Source organism: Manis pentadactyla, chromosome 14 (assembly GCF_030020395.1).
Source record: "Manis pentadactyla isolate mManPen7 chromosome 14, mManPen7.hap1, whole genome shotgun sequence".
Lineage (NCBI taxonomy): Eukaryota > Metazoa > Chordata > Mammalia > Pholidota > Manidae > Manis > Manis pentadactyla.
The window spans coordinates 51,523,739-51,551,065 of NC_080032.1; the positions used below are offsets into that span (position 1 = coordinate 51,523,739).

The following is a 27,327-nucleotide window of genomic DNA, read 5'->3' on the forward strand; positions in this document are numbered from 1 at the left end:
GCTGGGGGGCAGATAATTTCATCCTCAATCCCACCCCAAACCTCCTTCCTCCACCCCCACCTCCTCTCTTTCCTGCCTTCTCTTCCTCCCATTCACTCATTCAACAAACTTCTATTAACCATATGCTGTACTGTAGATGTGTTTTAGGCACGTGGGTTAATCAGTGAACAACCCTGACAAAGCTTCTTGCCAGCGTTTACAGAAACCTCTTTGCACTGTGATATTTGTATGCATTTGTCTTCCTTAGTACGGGCCTTCTGAACTGTTGCGGGCCACATTCTTCTCATGTGAAGAATCCAGTCACAGCTTATCCTCTGAGGCCCAGCTGTTCCCCTGGGTGTCCCATCCTTCCTTCATTTACATGCGATCATTTGGTATTTTCCTACAAATCTCCCCTGCCTCTGCAGGACTAAGCTCATTTAATTCACATTTCTGTCACATGCCACCAAAAGGTTCCTATTAGAAAGGCTGACCCATCAAAGAAAATTGGAAAGAACTTCTTGATTATGTTAGGATGAAGGATCAGCCCTATAGTGGGGCCCAGGGTCCCATAGCAGGATTCTCAGGGGCAACTGGATGTCTGGGCCCTGTTCTAATTCTGCAGCCCTAAGTTAGAGAATGAATGTAATGTACTTGGTATCAGCTGTGTTAGCCTGGAAAGCCCATATAGTCAAGGGAGACTGTGTTCATATGCAGTTTCCTATGGATTCCCCCAAAAGCAGAGCCTGAGATAAGGATTGGGTGCAGGTGGTTGATGTGAGAAGTGAACCTGGGACACAGGAGTGTGGAAGTGAGGATGTGAGATGGGGAAGAAGAAAAGCCAATATAAGGGCATATTCTCAAAGCTGCTGATTGATTCTATTGAACCTTCCTGAGAAGTATACAGAATGCCTCCTAGAATCACCTGATTGAAGATGGAGGCTGGGGCATCAGACACACTGGTTCCTATCCCCACAGTGACTGAGAATTGCCCTAGGGGTGTTAACTCTCCCAGCAAGCCAGGATGCTTGCTCCCTGGCTCTGTGAATAAATCCCGCAGAAGAGCCTTAGCACAGAGCTGTCAGGAGCTGTGGCTGAAAGCAGAGGCGGCCTGAGGGCATGTGATGCAGTATCTCCAACAGTGCCTTGCTGACCTCGATAGTCATATTGTAAGTTATATAACTGCAGGTTGGGCGAGGTACTTCTGGTCTAGATGGGGTAGTCTCTGGCTTGTATCTAGGACACCAGCATCTGTGCAGAACTCTGGTTTTAATCTCGGCCTGGCAAGAAAGTGTTGAGCTTCCAGGTATTCTAATGAGATCCTTATTTGCTCTTGTACAATTTCAGTGCCAATGGCGAGGCTGATTTGGGGATCAAGGAGTCTGTACCTCCTTTGGAATATGTGGATTCCTCTACTGTGTACCCTAACTATGTTGACTTCCTCAAACCTTTGATTTGCCTAATGGCTCTAGGATGCCTGGCTGTCCTCCAGTCTGGGCCACTATTGGCCTTGGTCAACCTAGTGGCTGTGCACAAACCTGCTTCAGAAACTGCACCACAGACTCCAAGCCCCACTTAAAGTTCTGTGATGGTTGCAGCCAGTAGCAGAGTCTGCAACACATGGAAAGCCTGTTACTCTGCTCCCTGACAGCCTTGCCTCCATTTAGTTTAAGTACTTTGTGGCTGGGATGTTATCTGAACTGTCACCACCGTGCTTTGTCACCCCCAAACAAATGGCGGGAATTGGATCGGTGAGCCTCGTCAGTTTCCTTGTCTGTGGCTTCACTCTGAGATTCAACCATGAGCATCATGGTTGTGAGTCACTGAGGGGGTGGAGAAAATCCACTCAAATATCTCCAGTCACACTTTGGAAGAATTTTTTGAGAGACAGAAGAGCCTTATCTCTCTGCGCCTGTTCTTCTGCCCCTCGCACTGCGTGAGCTGGTAACTGCTCACAGCCATGATGCTGAGCTAATGCTGGCAACTGTCACTCTCACAAGGGCACAGAGCCCGTGTCCTATGAGATCTGAGAAAGACAAAGGTCCCAGTCACTAGGCCCGGCTCTCGTGCTGAGGTGTGGAGTCCTCTCCCTACCTAACACTGGCTTTCAGAGAGCACTAACATCAGACAAGGTCTCTGTGATTGTGACGGAGTGAGACAAAAACAAGAGCATCTGCCATCATGTGTGAGCAAAGACAAAAGCAGGAACACTGGGCAGAGCACACAATGACAGACAGCCCCTCTCCTGATGGTCAGGCGTCCATCAGTTGCAGCTATAGCCCCACCCTGTTCCTCCATCATCTTCTACATGAAATTCATTAAGATGCCCGACCACAGAATTGCCCCTTTTCCTGATAGCATCCAGACCAGAGAAAGACCATGCTTCCTTGACCCCTTCCCCGAGTCACCAGCCCAGGCTCCAAGCTCACAAGCCCCTTCGGACAGCCTCCCATGGAGACACCCATGGCTCCTCACAGGGCGTGGTGTCCGTGTGGCAACAGTTTCAGCCAACCACAGGAATGTTCTTGGTGGTGCTGGCTGGTGGGCAGGGGCAGGCCAGGGGAAAGATGGTCAGTGCTGACCCACTGCACAGGAGGAGTGCCCAGGGCGCCCCCATGTCAGCTGCAGGCGGGCTCCCTGCGAGCCGCTTGTCCAGGGGATCTGGGCTCTGGGCCTCGGGGGGTTGGGTGGGGGAGCATTTATGGGCTAGTTCCTGCAGCTGAGGATTTGGGGGCCCTCCTGGGACTCCAGCTTCAGCTCCAGGGCACGTTTTCATGCAGGCTCAGGGTCATCTTGCACCACGTAAAGGTTGAGCCCAAGCCCTCTGCTTTTCTGCATGGAAGCTGTCTCTGAAGCCTTGGGAGCCTGCTTTGTGCTTGCAAGTACAGCCTGCAAGGTGCAACAGAGAGAGTTCATGTCCCCAGGGGAACCTCCACCTAGAGGGGAGGAGAACTGGTGAGGTGACATCCCAGTCTGCGGCTCTGCATGTGGACAGTTCTGGAACACATTCCGTAGGCATCTCAGGTAAGAATCAAGTCCCACTGCTCCCACCACCCTTCGACTGGCTGCTCCTCCCTCCTTGTCCCACTCCCCTGCCTCCTCAACCTGCTCCTCAGGTCACGTCCCAAATAAAGTGCCTGCATCTAATCCCCAAACACACCTCCCCAGGATCCACCCACCACCACCACCTCCTCCTGCTGTAGCATAGCTGTGAGGATGGCTGGACTGAGGAGTGTGTCCCAGCTGGTCTGTAGTATTTACAAATAAATAAACTTCAAAGGGAAGTAAAACTTCAAGGAAAAAGTTTGGGATTGTGAAATCTTACGTCTGAAGGGATGCTCTCCTGAGGAGCCCAAGTGAAAGGGCCGCACGTGCCCCACCCCCGTTGTCCCAGAGGTCGGATGTGGCCCCTCATGAAGGTGAAGCCAAACTGGAAGGAAAGCCAGGGAGTTAGGTGCTGGCATATGTCCTGAGAAAGGGTGCTGGGCAGGGGACTGTCACATGCAGAGAGAATCTGGGCTTCCCATGAGGACCTGAGGAGGTGTGGGACCCCAGCATTTCCCCACGTCTCAGACAACATGGAAGCCACAGTGGCTGTGCAGTGAGTGTGGGTGCAGGGGGAGCCCCGTGCCCAGCGTGGCGTTGGCAGCAGAATGCATGACTGCCCATCCCCTGGGAGGGCCGGGAGGTGACAAAGGGCATGGGACACACTCACGGGGTGTCTGTGGCCCCAGAGAGCCTCAGGAGGCAGCATTACTTCAGATTCTGAATGTGAATAAACCAGCCAAGAGAAGGCTGGGCGTGGAGGGGCCTTCCCAGTACTTATGGGAAAGACGCAGAAGCCCCTTGTGCAGACCGAAGAGCAGGTGCCTGCCAGTCTCTGGAGCCATGGTGCTGTGCAAGGCCCTGGCACTCAGACTGGGTCCACGGGAAGGGACTGTCCCTGCTGCCTAGCACCGTGGGGGGCTCTGAATGGAGCTGTGTTGGGGACTGAATCTGTTCCCGCTCCACTTGATCCGCCACAGGAAGAAGGCAACACATGTCAGATTGACCCACTGCTCCCGTGTCTAAGCAGCTGCTTTCCCCTCCCCCTAGTGTTAACCAGTGTCCTCACTGGTCCTGCCTCCTTGGTTTGCTCTGAAACCCGCTGGGTACAAGTGGGAGAGGGGGCTGACTTCTTGCACTCGGCAAAGGTAACTTTAATTAGTCTGTCTCTTCCAGGCACTTTGAAAGTTTTCTCCTTATTAGAATAATGAATTGTAGGCGGTGCATTTCTAGTCAGCACACTCAGGCTTACCTGATTTGTGTCCCTTCATACACTGTTATTTTAAACAGTTATTTTTTTAAAAAGATGATTCTGCAAAAAGTTTCCTTTTGATCTTGATGAACTAGACTTGTGCATTCCTTGAGAAATTTTTTTTCACTTATTAGAATCCTTGTCGTCTAGTCTGAAGGCCCTGGAAGACTGAAAGGTGATCTGGACAATGTCCGTTTACATTTGACCTCAAATCAGAACTCTTAGGTGTCTACATTTAAGTTCTGTAACTTTTCTTGCCCTCACTCTCCTTGATTCTAGGTACAAAAAAGATGTCACTTCAGTTTAAGTTCAACAAGCATGTATTATATGTCTAACAAGAGTCAGGTACTGTGCTTGGGATGCCTGGCAAAAGATGTGTCAGATTAGTGGTCTGCTGGAGGAAACGTGTCATTTTACTACAGTCTGGTCCACGTTCAGGCAGGGCTCTACACACTGCACCCCGAAGAGGGGCTTGGCCCGGCAATGCGGTTTGGAGAAGACTCTCTGGAGAGATGACACATGAGCTAAGTCTTGCATGATGAATAAGAACAAGCTGCTAAAGGCAGGGAAGGGCATTCTGTGCAGAGGGAACAGCATGACAAAAGCAGAGAGGAGGAAAGAGTGCTGCACTTGGACTCTGTGCTAAGAGATGGTGCAGCGAGCGGCAGGAAGCAAGAGCAGAAGATGGAGGCCAGGCTAGGAAGGACCTTGTAGGCCGGTCATGTTGGGAGCCAGGGAGTTGCTCTGCAGGTGACGGGCACCATGGGAGGGATTCCAGCAGGGGAGACTTTAGCTCCATCATCTGCGCTCGAGGGTAGACTGAAGGTGCTTGAATGAGTGGATCTGAGATTCAGGGAGGAGTCAAGGCTGGAGAAACACCTGGGGGTTATCTGAGCACAGGTGGATTACTACCTCACAAATATATATTTTAAGGGTCACTGAATGCTGGACATGTGCTCCTAGTAATTTTGGAAAGATAATTGTTATTTACAAATTTAAGTCTCTTTTGTGTCCCACTTGGCAAAAGCATCAAAAAGCACATTCGTTTGCTTTCCTGGAATTGTTTTTGAAATACCTCTATCTTCCCAGAAACCAGAGTACATACCCAACCCTGTCTGAGTCTGCGCTGCCATAATACGCAGAGAAGATGTTATTTTGAAATTTTCTGATTCATGAGTGACTCATCAAGGTCATCTAAGCTAACAATTCAGAAAACACAAGGGACAGAGATCTACAAGTATCCGTGGTACATAATGGGTATTCAGGAAATATTTATAGTTTTTAATTTGGAAAGTGACCCTAAAAGTCTAGAATGCACCCTGGAAAGAGCATTATAATCTGAGTTGCTAATAGAAAACATGTCATTCAGAAAATTAACTTTGTGCTTTGTCGAACTTCCAAAGTCCAGCCACAGAAATTTGTCAGAGCAGAGAAAGGTTTTCGTTTTTCCAACTCACCCCTTGTGGGTATCGGCCGGATGCTACTACTGAGAGGACAAAGAGGGAGAGGATTAGAACCAAAGGGCTAAAGGGTTTTGTCTTAAGCACCTGCGTTATGGAAAAGCCTTGAAAAAATCCAGAAGCCCCTTGACACTGTCATGCATGGATCCTCCTGCTTCTGGGAAGCAAATGGGGTTAACAGGCTGGATTGTGTCTTAGGCAAAATTCTCAAGCAACTTCCTATATCATATACTCCCATATGACATACAAAAAAGGAAGAAAATCACTTTAAATTCCAGGGGAAGTTCCCCCTTCTCATTTTTATAAGCCAGGCCTGCTTGCTTTTTATGTTTCTTTTAGAAAGCAAAGAGAAGATTGCCTCTCAGACACAGAAATAAAGGAAGAGTTTTATCGGGTGGTACTTTTGGACCAATTTTTTCCAAAGGTATGTTATAAAAGAGATCAAAACACCTCTGCTTTGCAGAATGTCTGCCCAAGAATGTCTGCAGTTCTGGCTGTAGAGGGTGAGACCCAGATGGCAGACACCCTTATGGCTTCTCCATGCCCCACACGGAGGGCACTGAGCTGGGTCTGAGCCAAGGGAAGATTCCTACTTTGGGCAGGGGAACAAGTTGACTGGCGAGCATCCAGGAGTTGTGAGCACAGCATTTTATAGGTCTTGGTCTCAGTGCCCTGCCATTTCCATCTCCTGATGATAAAAAAAAGCAGAGCCCAGTTTTTCCCGAGAGAGGCGTCACCCCTGAGCACAGATGCTGTTGGTGGCCGGTCAGCCTTCACCTTGTCTCACAGAACCCACTAGGGTCCAGGTGGCAGTGTGCCCAGCCCACTCCTCCTTCCTGGGGCACCTTCATCACCACTTCCTAGCCTCCATTCCTGCCATAGGTGATTGGGTGACACAGTTTTAGCCAGTGAGACAGAAGGGGAAGTCTGCTGGAGGTAGGAGAGGGTGCTTCTGGGAAAGATCTTGCTTTCTCAATAGAGACAAAGATGTTAGACAAGAACTTCATCTGCTTCCTCTCTTCCTTCCTATTTGGGATGTTGGGGCAAGGGTGTAGCATTTAGTGGTGTGGTGGCTATCTTGTAACCATGAAGAGATAAATACCGGAATCAAAAGCCAACAGGAATGGAGAAAGGAAGGTTAAAATGAGCCTGGGTGGTAGAGGGCATTTGTGAGTCATTGCACCAAATGGGAAAGCACTGCCTTTGGACTGGGCATGTGGGATAAATAAAGGTCTTTGTTTCTTCCATCCATAGGGGTCAGTTATTCAGTTACTTGCTCTGGAACCCATCCAAACTGAAACATTTCATTTTTGCAGGTCCTGAAACAACTTTTCACCATTCCCATTTGGAAGGTCGCTGTTTTGCTTTACTTTTTTCACTCACAAACAGTGGGAGTCAGTAAAGTGTGCAGGTTAAAAGTGAGGGCCTTGGAGCCCGAAGAACCTGGGTTCGTGATCAGCTCCATCGCTTTCTAACTGTGTGGACTTGGGAAAACGACTTCATCTGTGTAAGCTCACCTTTCTCAGTTACAGACTGGGGTAATATAAAATGAGGATAGTAACAGTATCTAGTTCACTGGCCTATTGTGAATATCAGAAGAAATACTGTAAGGAGCTTACCCAGGCTTAACACTAGGGGTCATTACTACTGTTATTTTTGATGAAAAGTGCATAAGTTTTTTTTATAGACATCTTATTATCTATTGCCCAATTAGTGTCCAAAATTTTTTCTCTTTGATTTTCCTCCTAACTTGAAATATCATTTTTCTGGTTCCCAACTTCTGGCTTTTTCTCCTCCATATTAGAATCCATGAGTCACAGGAAGGCATCCAGCCTCGTGGTAAGTGGTAGAGGGGCGATAAGGAATAATGCCTCTTTGCTAAAAAAGAGCCTGTTCCTTAGTCTGGAATATAATTCCACCATGAGCCATACTGAATGACAATGTGGACGAGAGCCATCCTTAGGCAACAGATTGTTTCCTTCCGATCCCACCTGCCAGGCTGTGGTTAGCTTGGAAGTGGGAGATAGGCTGCAGAAAAGTCCCGGAGACCTAATCAGCCAGGACGGCCTCTGCTCGCACCAGTCTGAGAGGGGAGGCCATCGTCCACGGCACAAAGCCAGAACCTTGGGGGGACAGTGGTGGCCCCACTACCAGGCAACTACCCCACCCTCTGGAGCCGTGGGCAAGGGCCTCCCACGGACAGCGGTCAAGGATATTCTCAAAGAGTTGATTGAAGAAGAAAATGACACTCCCAATGAATAGTAAGAACAGGGCCTTCTCATCGCCCCATTACATTAAGCCTCTGACCAACATGGGGAAAGAAACCAGATCCCTCTAAAATGGAAGTCAAATTTAGACACTAATTGTGCTCAGCTGTGGCTTCCACCTGGGTACCCAGAGTCACGGTGTAGCTGTCTGCCCCTTGTGCGTGGTGAAGGCTCACTGCACAGTAGCAAGTGGGGCCATCAGTGTGGAGAGCAGAGCAACAGGATGCAAAGTAGAGGTGGTGCCGGACAGCTGCGGCACTGTCCTCGAGCGCGGGGAGGAGGGGCGCCTCAAGCTGCTTGTTTTACCTGGAGCCAGCCTTGGGCATGCTGACACTGACACTTGAAGGGGCATGTTGGGCTAGCGGCCCAGACATAGATCACAGCAGCAGGAGGCACCCCATGTCTAATGTTTTATGGGCCCTTGTTGGCTCAGGAGCACAGGAGTAAGGCTTGTTGGCCTAGTGCATCCCTGGCTTCAAGCCCTGCTGCGGGAAGTCATTCTACTTGGCTTGACTCCCACTGTTTATGTCTTGAAGTCTGGTGAACTTGGATACCAGGGATCAGAATTTATATTAACAAACAGGTTATTGCTCTTGTGCACATAAGGGCCTGTATCTGATCATCCCCATATCCCAACTGTAAGAGAATTGGGTCAGGGATGGTGTGTGTGTGTGTGTGTGTGTGTGTGTGTGTGTGTGTGTGTGTGTGCATGCTCACACTCGCACAGACCATCATAAGTGTCTTCACCACAGTACCATAATACCTAGAGTGTCAAATTTGATCTGTTAGCACAATGTAATCCAATTGGTTTGGCTGAAGTGCCGAGTGGCTCTGCTCCATAGCAGCCCCCCTTCCATGTGGATGTGCTTATTTGTGCCCTGTGGTCTCCCTGAGAAAGCTTGTTCCACCCAATCTCTGTTAACAGGGAAGGGCTTTGGAATCTGTATGTCCCCGGAAGAAAGAAGGCTATGAGCTACAGTGTCCATGTTTCATATTTTGATTTTAAAAATGATTCGTCTGTTCTTATTTCTCACTAGAAAGGATTGGCATCTGTGAATAAGGACATGTACACTATATATTGTTTCCCCCTTTTGTTTTTCTTCTGCTTTCTTATTTCTAGTACACTTTATTTTTATACTTTTCAAGCTTACTTGCAATTTCTTTGGTAATATTTATCTCTTTTTTAAAAAATCTACAATTCACTTTTCTTTTGCAGGTGGGTCAAAAACTCTGCCCTGGGGGTGGTAAACCATGGTGTGGGCCACGTCTGACTAGCTACCTACCTGGATTACTTTTGTACATAAAGTCTCACTGGCACACATTCACTTCATTTGTTTATTATCATCTCTGGCTGCTTTTGTGAACGTGGCAGAGTTGAGTAGTTGTGACAGAGATCACGGGGCCCCCAAAGCCAAAAATGCTGTCAAGCCCTTTATAGAAAAAGTTTTATATATCCCTGCTCTAGTTTATGGTCTAATATAATCTTAAAATACCACCTTACTGAAGTGAATTTATTCTCATTGGTACTGTGTGTGTGTAGCAAGAACTCGTGTTAATTCTTCTCAATACCAATGTCGTCCTGCTTCCACGGAGCATCCACTCTCCCTGGTATTTTTCCAGCCTCTTCCTTCTGTATCCCAGACGGGGATCTCAGTCCTGGTCCTGGGTTCCCATCCTCCAGCGCAGCACACAGGTCAGTGTGTAAGTCTTGGTAAAAATTTCAGATGATGGAAATAAGGAAAACAACTTTATATTGAGGATAGGCACCTAGCTGTGACAGCCCCCACCAGGAATACCTCCTGGATCATCTTACTTCTTAGGTCTTCACCATATCACTTGGCCCATCTCTTCCTTAATACCAGCCTCATATCTGATCTGAATCCCCCCTCGCTTCCTCATGGAGAACAATCATGCTCTCCACTCCTAACTTGCAGAGTGTGCCTATATGTTGTCTGACACTGGAATATGAAAGAAAACAGTTTTCGTGATGCAAGAAGAACGCTGCTTCCCTAGGCTTCAGGTTTCTATAAGAAGGGAAGCATTCGTGGCCTCTCTCTAACCCTCACTCATCCTTCACCAGGAAGGAAGTATGTCCAGTCGTTTCGACATGCTTGGGGTAGGACTGCACTGCTGTCCCTTCCTCAGTCTCTTTCTCCTAGGAAACAGCTGCCTCGAAGTTCACACTCTGGTCTTGCAGTTTGGTGGGATAAATTCAGCTCAGGGGAGTGGGGGTATGTGGTGCACGAGTAGGACTACTGATAGACTAAGAGTGGAGTTTGATGAGCAACATAAGCCTTGTAGATGGAAGCTCTGGGGCCAGGCCATGTATCTTAAGGTAGGTTTCCTCATCAGGAGACACTGAGGTAAGTATATAGGTGCCAGTGGTTTATATGGAAGGTGAGCTTGGGAAGCACTAGTAGGGGTGTGGGGAGGGGAATAAAGCAATTAAAGATGCATTTTTAAGCCAGCTACCACTGTGGGTGATTAGAGCTTCACCCCACTGTAAACTCCGGGAAACAGCAGGGAACTTGCCCAAAGAGTTATCCTACTGGAGAGGCGAGGGAGCTGAGATATTTATACTTCAATTCTTGTCAATCATTGATTGAGGGCTGCTCCTTGGAGGTGACTTCTAAGACATGTTTACCTGCCCCGCATCACAAAGTAGCTTTCTTGTAAGACCAGAAGGAGGGAGGCAGGTGGGACCAGAGCACTCTGGGTCACTACCACACACTCTGGTGTTGAACGGTGAATTTGCATCTCTTTCTCAGTTAATCCTGCTTTAACTTTACTAACGAATGAGAGAATCAAATTTGGGGCTTTGGCAGGACTTTTCTTCTGATCATGTAATCCCATGTTTGGCTATTAGATGTGGCTTTTTCAGAGGCCGCAGGTCCTAGCCCAGCTCCAGAGAGTCCCCCAGAGCTCCCTCTATGGAGGTCCTCATGTAAGCCTCCCTGCCTGCCTGGGCTCCAGCGCCCTCTTCAAGACAAGTGCCCAGTGATCAGAGATCAGAAAAAGAGGGAGCTGGGGGCAAAAAGATGAGGCATTCCCTCAGTTAAGAGTAGAACAAGTAGCAGAATCAAAGAAGGGGAGTGCTGAGGGAGGAGAGGACAGGGATTGCAAAACAGCTGTGTTATGTGGAACAAGACGTGTTTTCCTGTCTATAGGGAATCACACCATCCTGCCATGTGGATTCAAACAGAGATCTGTGAGAAGCAAGAGAGATTAGTCCAAGAACTGGTCCAACAAAGACCTTCCTCATTCCAAGTAGCACCCAAAGCCTGCTGGACTGGTTCACATGCTTGCTACTCAGAGAGTGGGACCACCGCCCAACAGCACCGCATGCCTGCAGCCTATCAGGATGAAGAACCACAGGCCCCACCCCAGGCCCGGAATCAGATTCTGCATCCTAGCACAGTCCCAGGTGACTGGTGAGCACAGCATTATCTGAGAAGCACTAGATTAAACATCAAAATATTATGGGGTGTCTCATGGACTCCGACGATAGGGCTCTAGCAAGAGCTCAGGAACACACTGGAACCAGAAATTTGAATGCTGTCAAGATGTTCCACCTGTCTCTTGCCTCTGATCCCAAAGTCCAGTCATAAGATTCAGGTGGGCAAATAAAGATTAAACTCTTGGAAATCAAGTCTTCCAATTGCCAGAGTTTTCTCCTTCTAAATTGATCATGGTGGGTAAAATCAAAGCAGAGTCTATACAGATGGGAATTTGAACACTTGGTTACACTATGAAGAGAAAGTTGGATTTCTTTTAGAACTACGTGGAGGCATCTGTTTTGTTTAAATTAAGGTTCTGTAAGTACCAGCCAAGGACTGAACTGACAACCATTTCTGTAATAAAGTAATAAATCATGGGGATGGTTAAGGAAGCAAAAAACACTACATTCTTGCTTTGTTCAACCAATTAAGCAATAAGCCATCTGGGGTCTTTTGTTAATTACTGTCAAACACAATTTATACAATTGAATTCAGCCTTTTATTTAGTTATATTAATTTATTCCACAACTTCAAAGACCCAAAATGTAAAAAATAAAGTTCATTAAAAAAAAATAGAGGTTCTGTTTAATTTTTATTTTTCAACCATTAATAACACCTTTTACAAGGTTGCCATCTGAGAAGTTTTAGCTCCATCTCAGCCTCAGGATGTTAGGGGCATTTGTTTTAAATATAGATATGTCTGAAGGAAGAAGACAGTGGCTAAGATCTTTTCTCTCAGTGGGATGATGAATCTACCTAGACCAACACTGTCCAGAACTGTCTGCAGTGATTTAATGGTCTGTATCTGTGCTGCCCAATATGTACCACCAGCCACATGTGGGTACTGAGCACTCAAAGTGTGACCAATACAGCTGAAGAACTGAATTTTAAATAATCTTTAATAAATTTGCATTTAAATAGCCACATTTAAATGTGACTAGTAGCTACTATATTAGACAGCACAGGCCTAGAGTATATTCTGAGGAAGGGGAAATGTGGTGGGTCGTTGATGTAAGCAGGTGGAGAAGGAATATCTAATTATGACAGGCATTGTCTGGAAACCCTCACTGCCTGCCTAGTGCTTCTCATTTGAAAAACACTGTATTCTGAGACAACATCTTTGAGGGGAGGAGGCCATGTGGAGAGTGAACTCCACCTGGAGAGAAATGGGCATGAATGGTGTCTTCTCAATGCCTGAACCAACTCCACTCAACAGCTCTTATGGCTGAGCTAGGTAGTCCAGGTCCTCAAGGAGAGCCATTGAGCTCTTGCTTGTATTGATTCTGCTCTAGTGGAAGTGTGTTCTCCTCTAAGGGGTGGACATTCAGCCTGTGGGCACATTTAGGGGTCCTACAGGCTCAGAGATGGCCATGCCAGCCCTTGTAGGCATTAACACCCAACTCTGGTTCCTCTCATGAATTTTGGCTTAAACTCTGGCATTTCCATTCCAGGGAGGTTTGCCTCTTTGCAAAGGTTGTTATTTCTGATCTGGTCAATGCAAACCCTGTAGCAGGACATCAGGACAGTTTCTCAACAGTATATACTTTTGTTAATGAAAATGCTGAGTGAGTGACCCTTCCAACATCAGCAACTGAAGAGAAATATATTAAGTGAGATTTTGATTGGGATTAACCAACTTACAGAAAGGCTGAAGCAGGATGAATGGAGATAGAAAGTACTGAGGAAATTCTCATAACAGGAAAATGTCTTATTCCAGTCTGTCTCTTTTCAGCTGCTGGGCTGAGCTGGAGAATTGGGCCAAAGCTCCCTTCCATCTTCTCTCCAACATGATCTTCTTTCAGTAGCTTCCCTTCCTTCTTCTGAGCTATGACTCAACTACTGAACATGAAATTTTTCCTAATAAGCTTAATCCAAAGTTTTGGGGTTGTCTTGCCATTACACCCTCTTCACACTTTAATTCATGATGATCCAAGGTAGGGCTTTGAAACAAATTGATTGATTAGGTCAATGTATCCTGGAGGTGTTGCCAGAGAATGTCCAGGCCTCTCTTATTTGTCGAAGATAAAAGTAGTCATACAGTGATCAATGGGAAAAAAACAGCAAAGAATTCTCTGTACCATGCAATGATCACCTTCCAGTGATGAAGGCAATGAGACAATGCATCCATTTCCTTTTCTTTTTCTTTTTATAAAACAGCCTGCAGTCAATGAAAGAAGGTACAAGGAAAGGCTTTCTATACTCATTCATGGAGCTTTCTTCTCTACTCTCACCAGGAGCACAGATGCGAGAGGGTCAGCTTTGTGAAGTATGTGTGCTCTTTTAGTTCACTTGGGATTGAGCAGTGATGCCTAACCCGCTCTTTTCCGTCAACGCTGCATTCACCGGTCTGCCACAGCATGGACCTTGTCGAATCGCCACAGCTGGCTGGCTTTCCCATCACACTGGTGCAAGTACAAATCTCTTCTGTTTTCCTGCTCCACAGCTTCCATGCATTTCCCAGAAAGAATGTGGACAATCATTCCATTCTGAAAAATGAGAAGAAAAGGAAAAGAAAAGTAAGTCAGTTTCCTGAAATCAGTCAGCAAAGAAGGGTACCTCTAAAATTTGTGCTAATTATTAAGAGAATTATAGAGATGGTGTAAACTGACCTGGTAAGGAACTATTTTGGTTAATATAAAATATAGTTTAGTTAGCTGTAAAATTTACATATCATTCAGAGCCTTGGGGTCATTAATTCAATTATCTTTATTGTGGTTGTATAATTGTGTCATTTCTTCGAGTCCTACTTAATAGAATGCCAATGAACAAAGCATGTTTAGTCTTTATACCATCTTGGTGATATTCATCATTCTCACTGTACTAAAATTTTTCTCCTTTCAAAAGGATATGATTTAATCTCTGCCTTCTATTAATCCTGCAATTTAGTACTGCTGCCACCAGGTTGCAGTAAAGAGTAAAACCTTAAGAGTACACTGAAGGCCTAAGTCATGCACGTTTGGAAGATAATAGCTCCTTCCTGTTCAAAATCTTCCAGGTTTAATATTGCATATATCCTCTTTTCAATAAAAAAAAAATCTAATTTTTTAATGAAAAACATAACCAGCTGTGTTGATAATTTGTGGGTTTTTTTGAGATACAATTCACTTGCCACTACATTCATTCTTTTAAAGCATACAACTTGATAGTATTCAGTATATTCTAGAACATTTTCATCACCATAAAAAGACACCCACCATTAACAGTCACTTCCCATTCCTTCCTCCATCCAGCCACTGGAAATCACTAATTTACTTCCATATTTATGGATTTGTCAGTCCTGGACATTTTGTATAAATAGAATCATATATAATACATGGCCTTTATGACTGGCTTCTTTCACTTTGCATGATATTTTTGAAGTTCATGTTGTAGCATAAAATAATACCTAATTTCTTTTTTTTTATTATGGTGAAAATAAATAACATCAAACTTACCATCTTAACCATTTTTAAGTATGAAGTTTGGTACTGTTAAGTATATTCACATCGTTGTGAAACAAATACTCCGAACTTTTTCATCTTTCAAAACTGAAACTCTGTCCTCATTCAGTGACTCTCCCTTCCCCGCAGCCCCTGGTAGCCACCATTCTACTTTCTGTCTCTATGAATCTGACCACTTTAGACACATCATATAAGTAGAATCATACAGCATTTGTCTTTTTGTGACTGACTTATCTTACATAGCATGAAGTTGCCAGGTTCATCCACATTACTGTAGCATGCCAGAATGTCCTTCCTAAGGCTGAATAATTCCATCACATGTATACCCACATTCTGTTTATCCATCACTGGACACTTGGGTTGCTTTCACCTCTAGCTGTTGTGAATAGTGCTATGATGAGCACTATTTTTTATGGCTGAATGATAATACTTTCTTAAAGTCTTAGATTTAATGCCTGAAATATGCTTGGTGTACCTTACTAATCTTTTACTTGCTATTTTAAAGTGCTATTTCTAAAATGCATCTGATCCATAGGACTTGCTTAGAAGAATCCCTATGATCATTCATAAGGGGCCTTAACTTGGTTTCCAGACTTCTCTGAGCAGGTGTGGGCCTGGGGTCGTAGGTTTATTGTCACCAAAGCCCCTGAGCTTTGTTCTCAAAGGCTTATTGTGGGTTCAGCTTAAACTTTCCATTGTATAATTTTCTTTTTTCACAGCCTGCTTTAAGAGTACAGAGTTCTACTTAGCTATTTTACCCTTTATACCCAAGCAGAAGTTGAGGAAAAGAAATTTTAAAAAGGATATGTATTGGAGCCAAGATGGCGGCGGGAGTAGAGCAGCGGAAATCTCCTCCCAAAACCACATATATCTATGAAAATATAACAAAGACAACTCTTCCTAGAATAAAGACCAGAGGACACAGGACAACATCCAGACCACATCCACACCTGCGAGAACCCAGTGCCTCGTAAAGGGGGTAAGATACAAGCCCCGGCCCTGCGGGACCCGAGCGCCCCTCCCCCCAGCTCCTGGCGGGAGAAGAGTAGGCAGAGCGGGAGGGAGACAGAGCTCAGGACTGCTGAACACCCAGCCCCAGCCATCCGGGCCAGAGCGCAGACACAGTGCATGCGCGGGGGGCCCTGGACACTAGGGAAGCAGGGCAGCAAGAACAGTGAGAGGGTATCGGAGGCCTGGTGCCAGAGGACATAAGAAAAGTGAGCGGCCATTTTTTTTTTTTTTTTTTTTTTGCTGTTTTGTTTTGGCGAGCGCTTTTTGGAAGTCTTAAAGGGATAGGGACCCCAATACTAGGGAAACAGGGCAGCAAGACCGGTGAGCAGATGCCTGAGGCTGGCGCCGGAGAATAAAGGAAAATGAGCGGCCATCTTTTATTTTTATTTTTATTTCTTTATTTTTTTAATTAAAAAAAATTTTTTTTTTTTTTTTGTGGTTGTTGTTTTGTTTTGGCGGGTGCTTTTTGGAAGCCTTAAAGGGGCAGGGCGGGACACTTAATCCAGAGGTAGAGAATCCGGGAATCTCTGGGCACACTAATCCCCTGGGCTGCAGGGAGCTCAGAGGCCCCTTACGGAGATAAATAGCCTCCAGGACGCTCCCCCTCCAACGTGACTCCACCACTTTGGAGCAGCTGCCCAAGCCAGGCCACGCCCACAGCAACAGCGGAGATAAACTCCATAGCGGCCGGGCAGGAAGCAGAAGCCCGGTCTGCGTGCAGCTACCCAGCACAAGCCACTAGAGGTCACTGTTCTCCCAGGAGAGGAGGGCCACAAACCAACAAGAAGGGAAGTCCTTCCAGCCGTCACTCATCCCAGCTCTGCAAACTATTCCTATCACCATGAAAAGGCAAAGCTACAGGCAGACAAAGATCACAGAGACAACACCAGAGAAGGAGACAGACTTAACCAGTCTTCCTGACAAAGAATTCAAAATAAGAATCATAAACATGCTGACAGAGATGCAGAGAAATACGCAAGAGATATGGGATGAAGTCCGGAGGGAGATCACAGATGCCAGAAAGGAGATTACAGAAATGAAACAAACTCTGGAAGGGTTTATAAGCAGAATGGATAGGATGCAAGAGGCCATTAATGGAATTGAAACCAGAGAACAGGAACACATAGAAGCTGACAGAGAGAGAGAGATGAAAGGATCTCCAGGAATGAAACAATATTAAGAGAACTGTGTGACCAATCCAAAAGGAACAATATCCGTATTATAGGGGTACCAGAAGAAGAAGAGAGAGGAAAAGGGATGGAAAGTATCTTGGAAGAAATAATTGCTGAAAACTTCCGCAATCTGGGGGAGGAAATAATTGAACAGACCACGGAAATACACAGAACTCCCAACAGAAAGGATCCAAGGAGGACAACACCAACACACATAATTAAAATGGCAAAGATCAAGGACAAGGAAAGAGTTTTAAAGGCAGCTAGAGAGAAAAAGGTCACCTATAAAGGAAAACTCATCAGGCTAACATCAGACTTCTCTACAGAAACCCTACAGGCCACAAGACAATGGCATGATATATTAAATGCAATGAAACAGAAGGGCCTTGAACCAAGGATACTGTATCCAGCACGACTATCATTCAAATATGATGGTGGGATTAAACAATTCCCAGACAAACAAAAGCTGAGGGAATTTGCTTCCCACAAACCACCTCTACAGGACATCTTACAGGGACTGCTTTAGAGGGGAGCACTCCTAGAAAGAGCACAGCACAAAACACCCAACATATGAAGAATGGAGGAGGAGGAATAAGAAGGGAGAGAAGAAAAGAATCTCCAGACAGTGTCTATAACAGCTCAATAAGCGAGCTAAGTTAGGCAGTAAGATATTAAAGAGGCTAACCTTGAACCTTTGGTAACCATGAATTTAAAGCCTGCAATGGCAATAAGTACATATCTTTCAATAGTCACCCTAAATGTTAATGGGCTGAATGCACCAATCAAAAGACACAGAGTAATAGAATGGATAAAAAAGCAAGACCCATCTACATGCTGCTTACAAGAAACTCACCTCAAACCCAAAGACACGTACAGACTAAAAGTCAAGGGGTGGAAAAACATATTTCAGGCAAACAATAGCGAGAAGAAAGCAGGGGTTGCAGTACTAATATCAGACAAAATAGACTTCAAAACAAAGAAAGTAACAAGAGATAAGGAAGGACACTACATAATGATAAAGGGCTCAGTCCAACAAGAGGATATAACCATTCTAAATATATATGCACCCAACACAGGAGCACCAGCATATGTGAAACAAATACTAACAGAACTAAAGGGGGAAATAGACTGCAATGCATTCATTCTAGGAGACTTCAACACACCACTCACCCCAAAGGATAGATCCACCGGGCAGAAAATAAGTAAGGACACGGAAGCACTGAACAACACAGTAGAGCAGATGGACCTAATAGACATCTATAGAACTCTACATCCAAAAGCAACAGGATATACATTCTTCTAAAGTGCACATGGAACATTGTCCAGAATAGACCACATACTAGGCCACAAAAAGAGCCTCAGAAAATTCCAAAAGATTGAAATCCTACCAACCAACTTTTCAGACCACAAAGGCATAAAACTAGAAATAAACTGTACAAAGAAAGCAAAAAGGCTCACAAACACATGGAGGCTTAACAACACGCCCCTAAATAATCAATGGATCAATGACCAATTCAAAATGGAGATCCAGCAATATATGGAAACAAATGACAACAACAACACTAAGCCCCAACTTCTGTGGGACACAGCAAAAGCAGTCTTAAGAGGAAAGTATATAGCAATCCAAGCATATTTAAAAAAGGAAGAGCAATCCCAAATGAATGGTCTAATGTCACAATTATCGAAATTGGAAAAAGAAGAACAAAGGAGGCCTAAGGTCAGCAGAAGGAGGGACATAATAAAGATCAGAGAAGAAATAAATAAAATTGAGAAGAATAAAACAATAGCAAAAATCAATGAAACCAAGAGCTGGTTCTTCGAGAAAATAAACAAAATAGATAAGCCTCTAGCCAGACTTATTAAGAGGAAAAGAGAGTCAACACAAATCAACAGTATCAGAAACAAGAAAGGAAAAATCACGATGGACCCCACAGAAATACAAATAATTATTAGAGAATACTATGAAAACCTATATGCTAACAAGCTGGGAGACCTAGGAGAAATGGACAACTTCCTAGAAAAATACAACCTTCCGAGACTGACCCAGAAAGAAACAGAAAATCTAAACAGACCAAATACCAGCAACGAAATTGAAGCGGTAATCAAAAAACTACCAAAGAACAAAACCCCCGGGCGAGACGGATTTACCTCGGAATTTTATCAGACATACAGGGAAGACATAATACCCATTCTCCTTAAAGTTTTCCAAAAAATAGAGGAAGAGGGGATACTCCCAAACTCATTCTATGAAGCTAACCTCACCCTAATACCAAAACCAGGCAAAGACCCCACCAAAAAAGAAAACTACAGACCAATATCCCTGATGAACGTAGATGCAAAAATACTCAACAAAATATTAGCAAACTGAATTCAAAAATACATCAAAAGGATCATACACCATGACCAAGTGGGATTCATCCCAGGGATGCAAGGATGGTACAACATTCGAAAGTCCATCAACATCATCCACCACATCAACAAAAAGAAAGACAAAAACCACATGATTATCTCCATAGATGCTGAAAAAGCATTTGACAAAGTTCAACATCCATTCATGATAAAAACTCTCAGCAAAATGGGAATAGAGGGCAAGTACCTCAACATAATAAAGGCCATCTATGATAAACCCACAGCCAACATTATATTGAACAGCGAGAAGCTGAAAGCATTTCCTCTGAGATCGGGAACTAGACAGGGATGCCCACTCTCCCCACTGTTATTTAACATAGTGCTGGAGGTCCTAGCCACAGCAATCAGACAAAACAAAAACATACAAGGAATCCAGACTGGTAAAGAAGAAGTTAAACTGTCACTATTTGCAGATGACATGATACTGTACATTAAAAACCCTAAAGACTCCACCCCAGAACTACTAGAACTGATATCGGAATACAGCAAAGTTGCAGGATACAAAATCAACACACAGAAATCTGTGGCTTTCCTATACACTAACAATGAACCAACAGAAAGAGAAATCAGGAAAACAACTCCATTCACAATTGCATCAAAGAAAATAAAATACCTAGGAATAAACCTAACCAAAGAAGTGAAAGACTTATACTCTGAAAACTACAAGTCACTCTTAAGAGAAATTAAAGGGGACACTCACAGATGGAAACTCATCCCATGCTCGTGGCTAGGAAGAATTAATATCGTCAAAATGGCCATCCTGCCCAAAGCAATATACAGATTTGATGCAATCCCTATGAAAGTACCAGCAACATTCTTCAATGAACTGGAACAAATAATTCAAAAATTCATATGGAAACACCAAAGACCCCGAATAGCCAAAGCAATCCTGAGAAAGAAGAATAAAGTAGGGGGGATCTCACTCCCCAACTTCAAGCTCTACTATAAAGCCATAGTAATCAAGACAATTTGGTACTGGCACAAGAACAGAGCCACAGACCAATGGAACAGACTAGAGAATCCAGACATTATCCCAGACATATATGGTCAATTAATATTTGATAAAGGAGCCATGGACATACAATGGCGAAATGACAGTCTCTTCAACAGATGGTGTTGGCAAAACTGGACAGCTACATGTAGGAGAATGAAACTGGACCATTGTCTAACCCCATATACAAAAGTAAACTCAAAATGGATCAAAGACCTGAATGTAAGTCATGAAACCATTAAACTCTTGGAAGAAAACATAGGCAAAAACCTCTTAGACATAAACATGAGTGACCTCTTCTTGAACATACCTCCCCGGGCACGGAAAACAACAGCAAAAATGAACAAGTGGGACTATATTAAGCTGAAAAGCTTCTGTACAGCAAAAGACACCATCAATAGAACAAAAAGGAACCCTACAGTATGGGAGAATATATTTGAAAATGACAGAGCCAATAAAGGCTTGACATCCAGAATATATAAAGAGCTCACACGCCTCAACAAACAAAAAACAAATAACCCAATTAAAAAATGGGCAGAGGAACTGAACAGACAGTTCTCCAAAACAGAAATACAGATGGCCAACAGACACATGAAAAGATGCTCCACATCACTAATTATCATAAAAATGCAAATTAAAACTACAATGAGGTATCACTTCACACCAGTAAGGATGGCTGCCATCCAAAAGACAAACAACAACAAATGTTGGCAAGGCTGTGGAGAAAGGGGAACCCTCCTACACTGCTGGTGGGAATGTAAATTAGTTCAACCATTGTGGAAAGCAGTATGGAGGTACATCAAAATGCTCAAAACAGACTTACCATTTGACCCAGGAATTACACTCCTAGGAATTTACCCTAAGAATGCAGCAATCAAGTATGAGAAAGACCAACGCACCCCTATGTTTATTGGAGCACTATTTACAATAGCCAAGAATTGGAAGCAACCTAAATGTCCATCGATAGATGAATGGATAAAGAAGAAGTGGTACATATACACAATGGAATACTACTCAGCCATAAGAAAAGGGCAAATCCTACCATTTGCAGCAACATGGATGGAGCTGGAGGGTATTATGCTCAGTGAAACAAGCCAAGCGGAGAAAGAGAAATACCAAATGATTTCATTCATCTGTGGAATATAAGAACAAAGGAAAAACTGAAGGAACAAAACAGCAGCAGAATCACAGAACTCAAGAATGGACTAACAGGTACCAAAGGGAAAGGGACTGGGGAGGATGGGTGGGTAGGGAGGGATAAGGGGGTGGAGAAGAAGGGGGGTATTAAGATTAGTATGCATGGGGGGTGGGAGAAAGGGGAGGGCTGTCCAACACAGAGAAGGCAAGTAGTGATTCTACAACATTTGCTATGCTGATGGACAGTGACTGTAAAGGGGTTTATAGAGGGGACCTGGTATAGGGGAGAGCCTAGTAAACATAATATTCATCATGTAAGTGTAGATTAATGATACCAAAAAAAAAAAAAAGGCAGTTCCTGTGTGGAGACCTCCAATGAGTCCTACACAAGGGTATAAAGGGCATATAAAAGTGTAGGCAAAGGGTCTGTTTGTGTTTATACAGAGGATCAAAGCCTGATTGGGCTACCCCGAAAATGAACTAAGATACAATATGAAAAAGAACTTCCAACATCAGCACTCTCTGGAAGACTCATGCCAGAAGATGATCATCAAAAAACCCCATCAAAGATCCACACACTGCTACAACTGTAGATGCACTCATCCCACCAGTTCCTAGACTTGCCATGGGAATGAAGAAGGCGATATCTAAACTGGCCTGTGCATACAGGAAAACAACAAATTTGACTGGATCTATACTGTTGGAACTCAAACAAGAATTAGGAGAAGTGCAAATTGTAGCACTCCAAAATCTTAGAACTACAGACTATTTACTGTTAAAAGAACATATGGGATGTGAACAGTCCCCAGGAATGGGTTGTTTTAATTTGTCTGATTTCTCTCAGACTGTTCAAGCTCAGTTGGACAATATCCACCATATCATAGATAACTTTTCACAAATACCTAAGGTGCCTAACTGGTTTTCTTGGTTTCACTGGAGATGGCTGGTAATTACAGGTATGCTTTGGTTATGTAACTATACTCCTATTATGTTAATGTGTGCACGCAATTTAATTCGTAGTTTAAAACCTATACATGCTGAAGTTACTCTACAAGAAGATATGTCAAAGAAATAATCAATCTTCCCATGTTTTCTTCCGCCTGCTACTTCTATAGCTTTTCTTCTTCCTTCCTAATTACAACCCTTAAATAGAATTCGTGCCTCATATCGAATTTACTGAGTATCATAATTCTTCCAAGGGGTAAAGATACCTCAAGACAAATGCTGGGCATAGAAGCTACAGGGCATAAATATGCAAAGAAGTAAAAAGCTAACCTTTTCAAACAATAAGGCTTCTCTCTCACTTACCAACTTTACATGTCCCTGTATGGCCCCAGAAGATGACTGGTTAGCCAGAGACGGGTAAGATTCCTCAAGGGAGGAACAACCTAAAACAGGCACAGTCGCAGGGGGGCCATCAGGTGAGAAATTGGGGATCAACAGAGGTGAGGCTTAGAACCTCACCCCCCCTGTTCTGAGAGAAATCTTCTGCATATGTGGATGTTTTATTGCCCTGGTCTAGCTTGGATTAACACATAGTCTACAGGCACACACCTGATCATCTACATTTGCTCTCTTACAGCACTAAACTATGTTTTCTACCTTTATCTTGTATCTACCTACCACTTCAGCATTTTATTAAAAATAATAATAATAAAGAGAGAAATGTGGTATCCACATATAAATCAAGTATAAAAATCAAATGAGTATTCATATTTGAACTGACTGTTTATAGTTCATAATGCATGAGCAAAACCGAAAGTTTCTGTGATGACTACCCTTGTACTGTTCACCATGTAACTTATTCACTATGTAAGAATTTGTTCTCCATGTAAGAACTTGTTCGTTATGCTTCAGAAGATTGGAGACTGACGAAAATTAGGCTTGGGGTGGATTAATGATTGTGCATTGAGCATTGACTCCCCTATACAGAATTTTATTGTTGTTAACAACCATTTGATCAATAAATATGAGATGGCCTCACAACAACAACAACAAAAAAAAAAAGTACACACTTCCAATTGTAAAATAAATAAGCAACCGGGATGTAATGTATAGCATAAGGAATATAGTCAAAATATTGTAACAACTTGGTATGGTGATAGCTGGTACCTAGAATTATCATGTATATAAATGTTGAATCACTGTGTTGTACACCTGAAACTAATGTAATGTAATACTGTGTGTCAACTACCCTTCAATAAAAAATAATTATCAAAAAAAAAAAAAAGGATATGTATATTTACTTGTTTGTAACTCATTTCAGAAAGGGTTTGAGGGGGAGGAAAGCTGTGCACGGACACTTGTTGATACAGTCACCTTCCCATCCCAGTCTCACATCAGGGACTGGCTCCTTCCTAAGTCCTTACATTCCTCCTATTTCCTTGTTATTGGTGCATAACCTCTGCACAGGACCTAAAGCTTCTCTCCCCTGGGGTAACAGGAATCACAGTCTTACTAAAATGATAAACTTTTCTTCCCAGTGGAATTTGCTAAGGAAGAAAGTGGTATCTATATTTACATTTGTTTTGCTGTGGGAGGGGAGGACCCTCCTGCTGCTCCTAAAGCCACACCATTGGGCGGCTGACTGCTTCTCTAACGTGCCACATGGTCCTACTGGTGACCTGAGCTAATGAACTTCAGAAAGGGACTGTCTCTTCTCTCTGCCAGAGTCAAGGTCAGAACTTTGCAGAAATGGCAAATGAGTACATCTCAAGGTGCTGGCAGGTCAGCTTGGCTGCAAGGCCAGCTTTACCTTCTCCTAGGACCTTAGTGCAAAGTTACAGGCCTATTGGTAACACTTGACTCCTCGGAAGAGCCAGGACGCAGTTCAGCTAGGTAGGGGAGGTGGGTCACTCACCTCCTGGAAGTCCCAGAGCTGCTGGTGGATGCCGGGGCCTTCCCCGGTGCAGGGCTGCAGAATCACCTGCTCTTGCCTGACGTCGAAGCACAGGTGCTGTGGGCTGCTGAAGTGGATGCCCTGCCTGCCGGTGTGCTCCAGATGCTGGGACAGAGGGGACAGTTATCAGCACAGCTAGGAGATGAGAGAAGGAGAGCTCACAGTACAGTGAGGTCTAGGAGTAGCCTTCCAACTCTCCTGCAGTCCGCAAGACCATACCTCTAGTCAAGTCTACAAATACGGTGCTAGACTAACCCTGGCCTCTGAAATCTCCACACACCAGCGGCTTTCTCAGTCACAGCTGTACACCCCGGCAGGAGCCTCCCTCACTCTGGTTGCTGCCTCCTATGTGAGGCCACCACGGTGAGGCCCCGGGGTGCTTGTATGTGTACTGGAGAGGGCCTCAGTCCTTCTGGAGAGAGCTGACCTGGCCCTGTGACTAGCTTCCCTGCCGTCTCTGCTGAGCCTCGCCCATAGTTACTGTCCCCTCCAGTGTTTTATAGTATCTCTCTGGGTTGTGCATATTCTGCAGTGGGGCTTCAACTGCAGGAAGCCTGTGCAGCCTGGCTGGAGAGCACATCCTGACAAAACATTTTGTTTGTTCCTGCAAGTACAAATGGAACTCATTTTTATGTTAATTTTGTGGCTGTGACACAGGATTGGCCTCATGGACATGTGACCTGCGCAGTTGCCGGCCCCTCCCTCCCACCCGCTTGGAAAGGCTTCATGTTCTTGGTTTAATACACTTGGCTTAATGCTCTGCTGTCACCGTCTGGAAGTTCTTAGTGATTGTTGGATTGTAGGCCTCGCATTTTCATTTGCACTGGGCCCCACAAATTAGGTAGCCAGTCCTGCTTGAAGAATCCCATCACACAGTTCACATAAATTTGAATCTTAAGCCCATATTAGATGAAAGATTGTGGTTTAAAATTTTCAGGGGAGAATAACTTTCTCCTAGTCAAAGACTCTGTACAGACAAATAAACTTCCAGTGCCTGTGGGTGGATTTTCCTAGTCAAACTTTTCACAGATAAGTTACTCTTTGCTAGTCAAACTTTTCACAGATAAGTTACTCTTTGAAAGTCAAAGCTGGCTTTCTCTGGGAGTCTCATTTCCAGTTTTTCAGCTCTCGTGGGCTGAAGGTGGGCTCTCACTGCTTACTCCTGCGTGGCACCACCACCTCTGGGTTCCTGAGGCTGACAGTGACTATCCTTTCACGCAGACCTTGTAGCTTGGTTCATGTCCTGTGGCTCTATTTGCAGTTGCCTCTTGATTTTTGGCCCCTGGAGATTTCCTTTTGCTATAAACTCCATTACTCATACACAAAAGAGGGTGTTTCTTCTTTTCGTATATGGCATATTTAGGTGCTTTAAGGGGAAGAGTTTTCAGCTTATCTAGTTCACAATTTTGCTGGATACAGAAGTCCCCACTAATCCCTTCCTCCCCACCAAGAATAAAAAACCTTGAAAGGTGAACATTCTGTTTGCATGAGGGAGGCTGTATTGTCCCCAGGTGCTGATGCAGGAACCAAGCGTTGGAGAGGTTAGTAAGTCGGCCTGGTATCATACCACTAGCAAGTGATGAGCAGCTGACACTGCATCGCACAGCTTCCTCACTTAGCACTTTATAGCTGTGTCCTCCCTGCACCAGGTGCGAATGCCTACTGGTGTGTTCTGGAAGGCTGGCAAAGGGCAGAGCTGAAAGAGGATAAGGGGACCTATGCATCTGCTTCCCCATGTGCTCCAGCCCAGGGCCCTCCCCTGGGATCCAGGGCTATACGGTCACACCTGGCCTCAGCTGGGCCTCCCCGGAAGGCTGGACTCTAGACCCTTCAAGAGATGTTCTGGCTTTTGTCCCCAAGCTCTTGGGACTTCACTTGTCTCATTTGATCAATATCTCCAGGAACTTGGGCCTTGTTGTTTGTTTTTAGTAGAGGCCATTGGGATATAGCCTAATGCAAAGGCCCCTGTCACAGGTGTAAAAGAGAGCGATCTGGGGACAGGCTAGATGTTCTAGGTTAACAAGTTGTAAAGAGAAGTGGATCTACCAACTCTGAGCAGGCATCACTGAGGCTTCCCACCACCTTGGGAAGTTATTCTGTGATGGATATTTTGTAAAGAAGACATAACCCCGAGATAAACAGACCTTCCTGATGACCAAAGGGCCTACACGGGTGTTGGAATAGCCTGCTGCATCCAGAGCCCTCCCCTGACGCAGGCACCTCCCTCCTCTCTCCTCAGATGCTAGGGACAATAGTCTACCAACTACTGGGAATCTGCAGGAAGAAACATGGTTTTACCTTTTGACTCTCTCCTCCAACTTCTGGGAATTATGAACCAGGGATTTTAGAGCCTCAGGGACCCTAGTGGCCTTCAAGGGATCCATGAGCCCTTTGGAGCTGTTCACCTTTTGTACAGATGTGGTTTTGTGTTTTTCTTGGCAAAGGGTCCTTAGACTTCCTGTACTGAAGAATCTGACCCCATGTCTGAAGTTTGACCTCTGAGCTTTCAGGCCCCACTCTTCCACCTGCCCCTCTTGCCCCACTTCCGGGCACACGCACAAGGAAGACCCATTCTCCCTTTGGTGTGCGAAGCTCAAATCAGGGAGGCCCCAGCCTGAGCCCGGAGGCCCTCCCCCAGCCCACCCATCCCCTAACTGTACAAGAACCAAAGCGCTTTGCCCGTCTTGCTGTCTCCACCCAGTTGCCGGGCTGCTTGGGAGCCAGTCCTGCTCTCCTCCAGAGAGTCTCATTATGTGAATAATAATGCT

General features: G+C 44.8%; 1 protein-coding gene across 1 annotated transcript in view; it reads right to left on the reverse strand.

Annotated features, from left to right (window-relative positions):
• Positions 1-12,029: 12,029 nt before the first annotated feature.
• Positions 12,030-27,327, reverse strand: part of GALNT15 (polypeptide N-acetylgalactosaminyltransferase 15) — a 59,222-nt gene continuing 43,924 nt past the window's right edge. Inside the window, exons 9-10 of the mRNA XM_036901021.2 lie at positions 24,521-24,664; positions 12,030-13,986 (exon numbers count right to left, since the gene is read on the reverse strand). Of these exons, the coding sequence (XP_036756916.2) occupies positions 13,840-13,986; positions 24,521-24,664 (291 nt within the window). The 3' untranslated portion in view covers positions 12,030-13,839. The remainder of the gene's footprint in view (positions 13,987-24,520; positions 24,665-27,327) is intronic.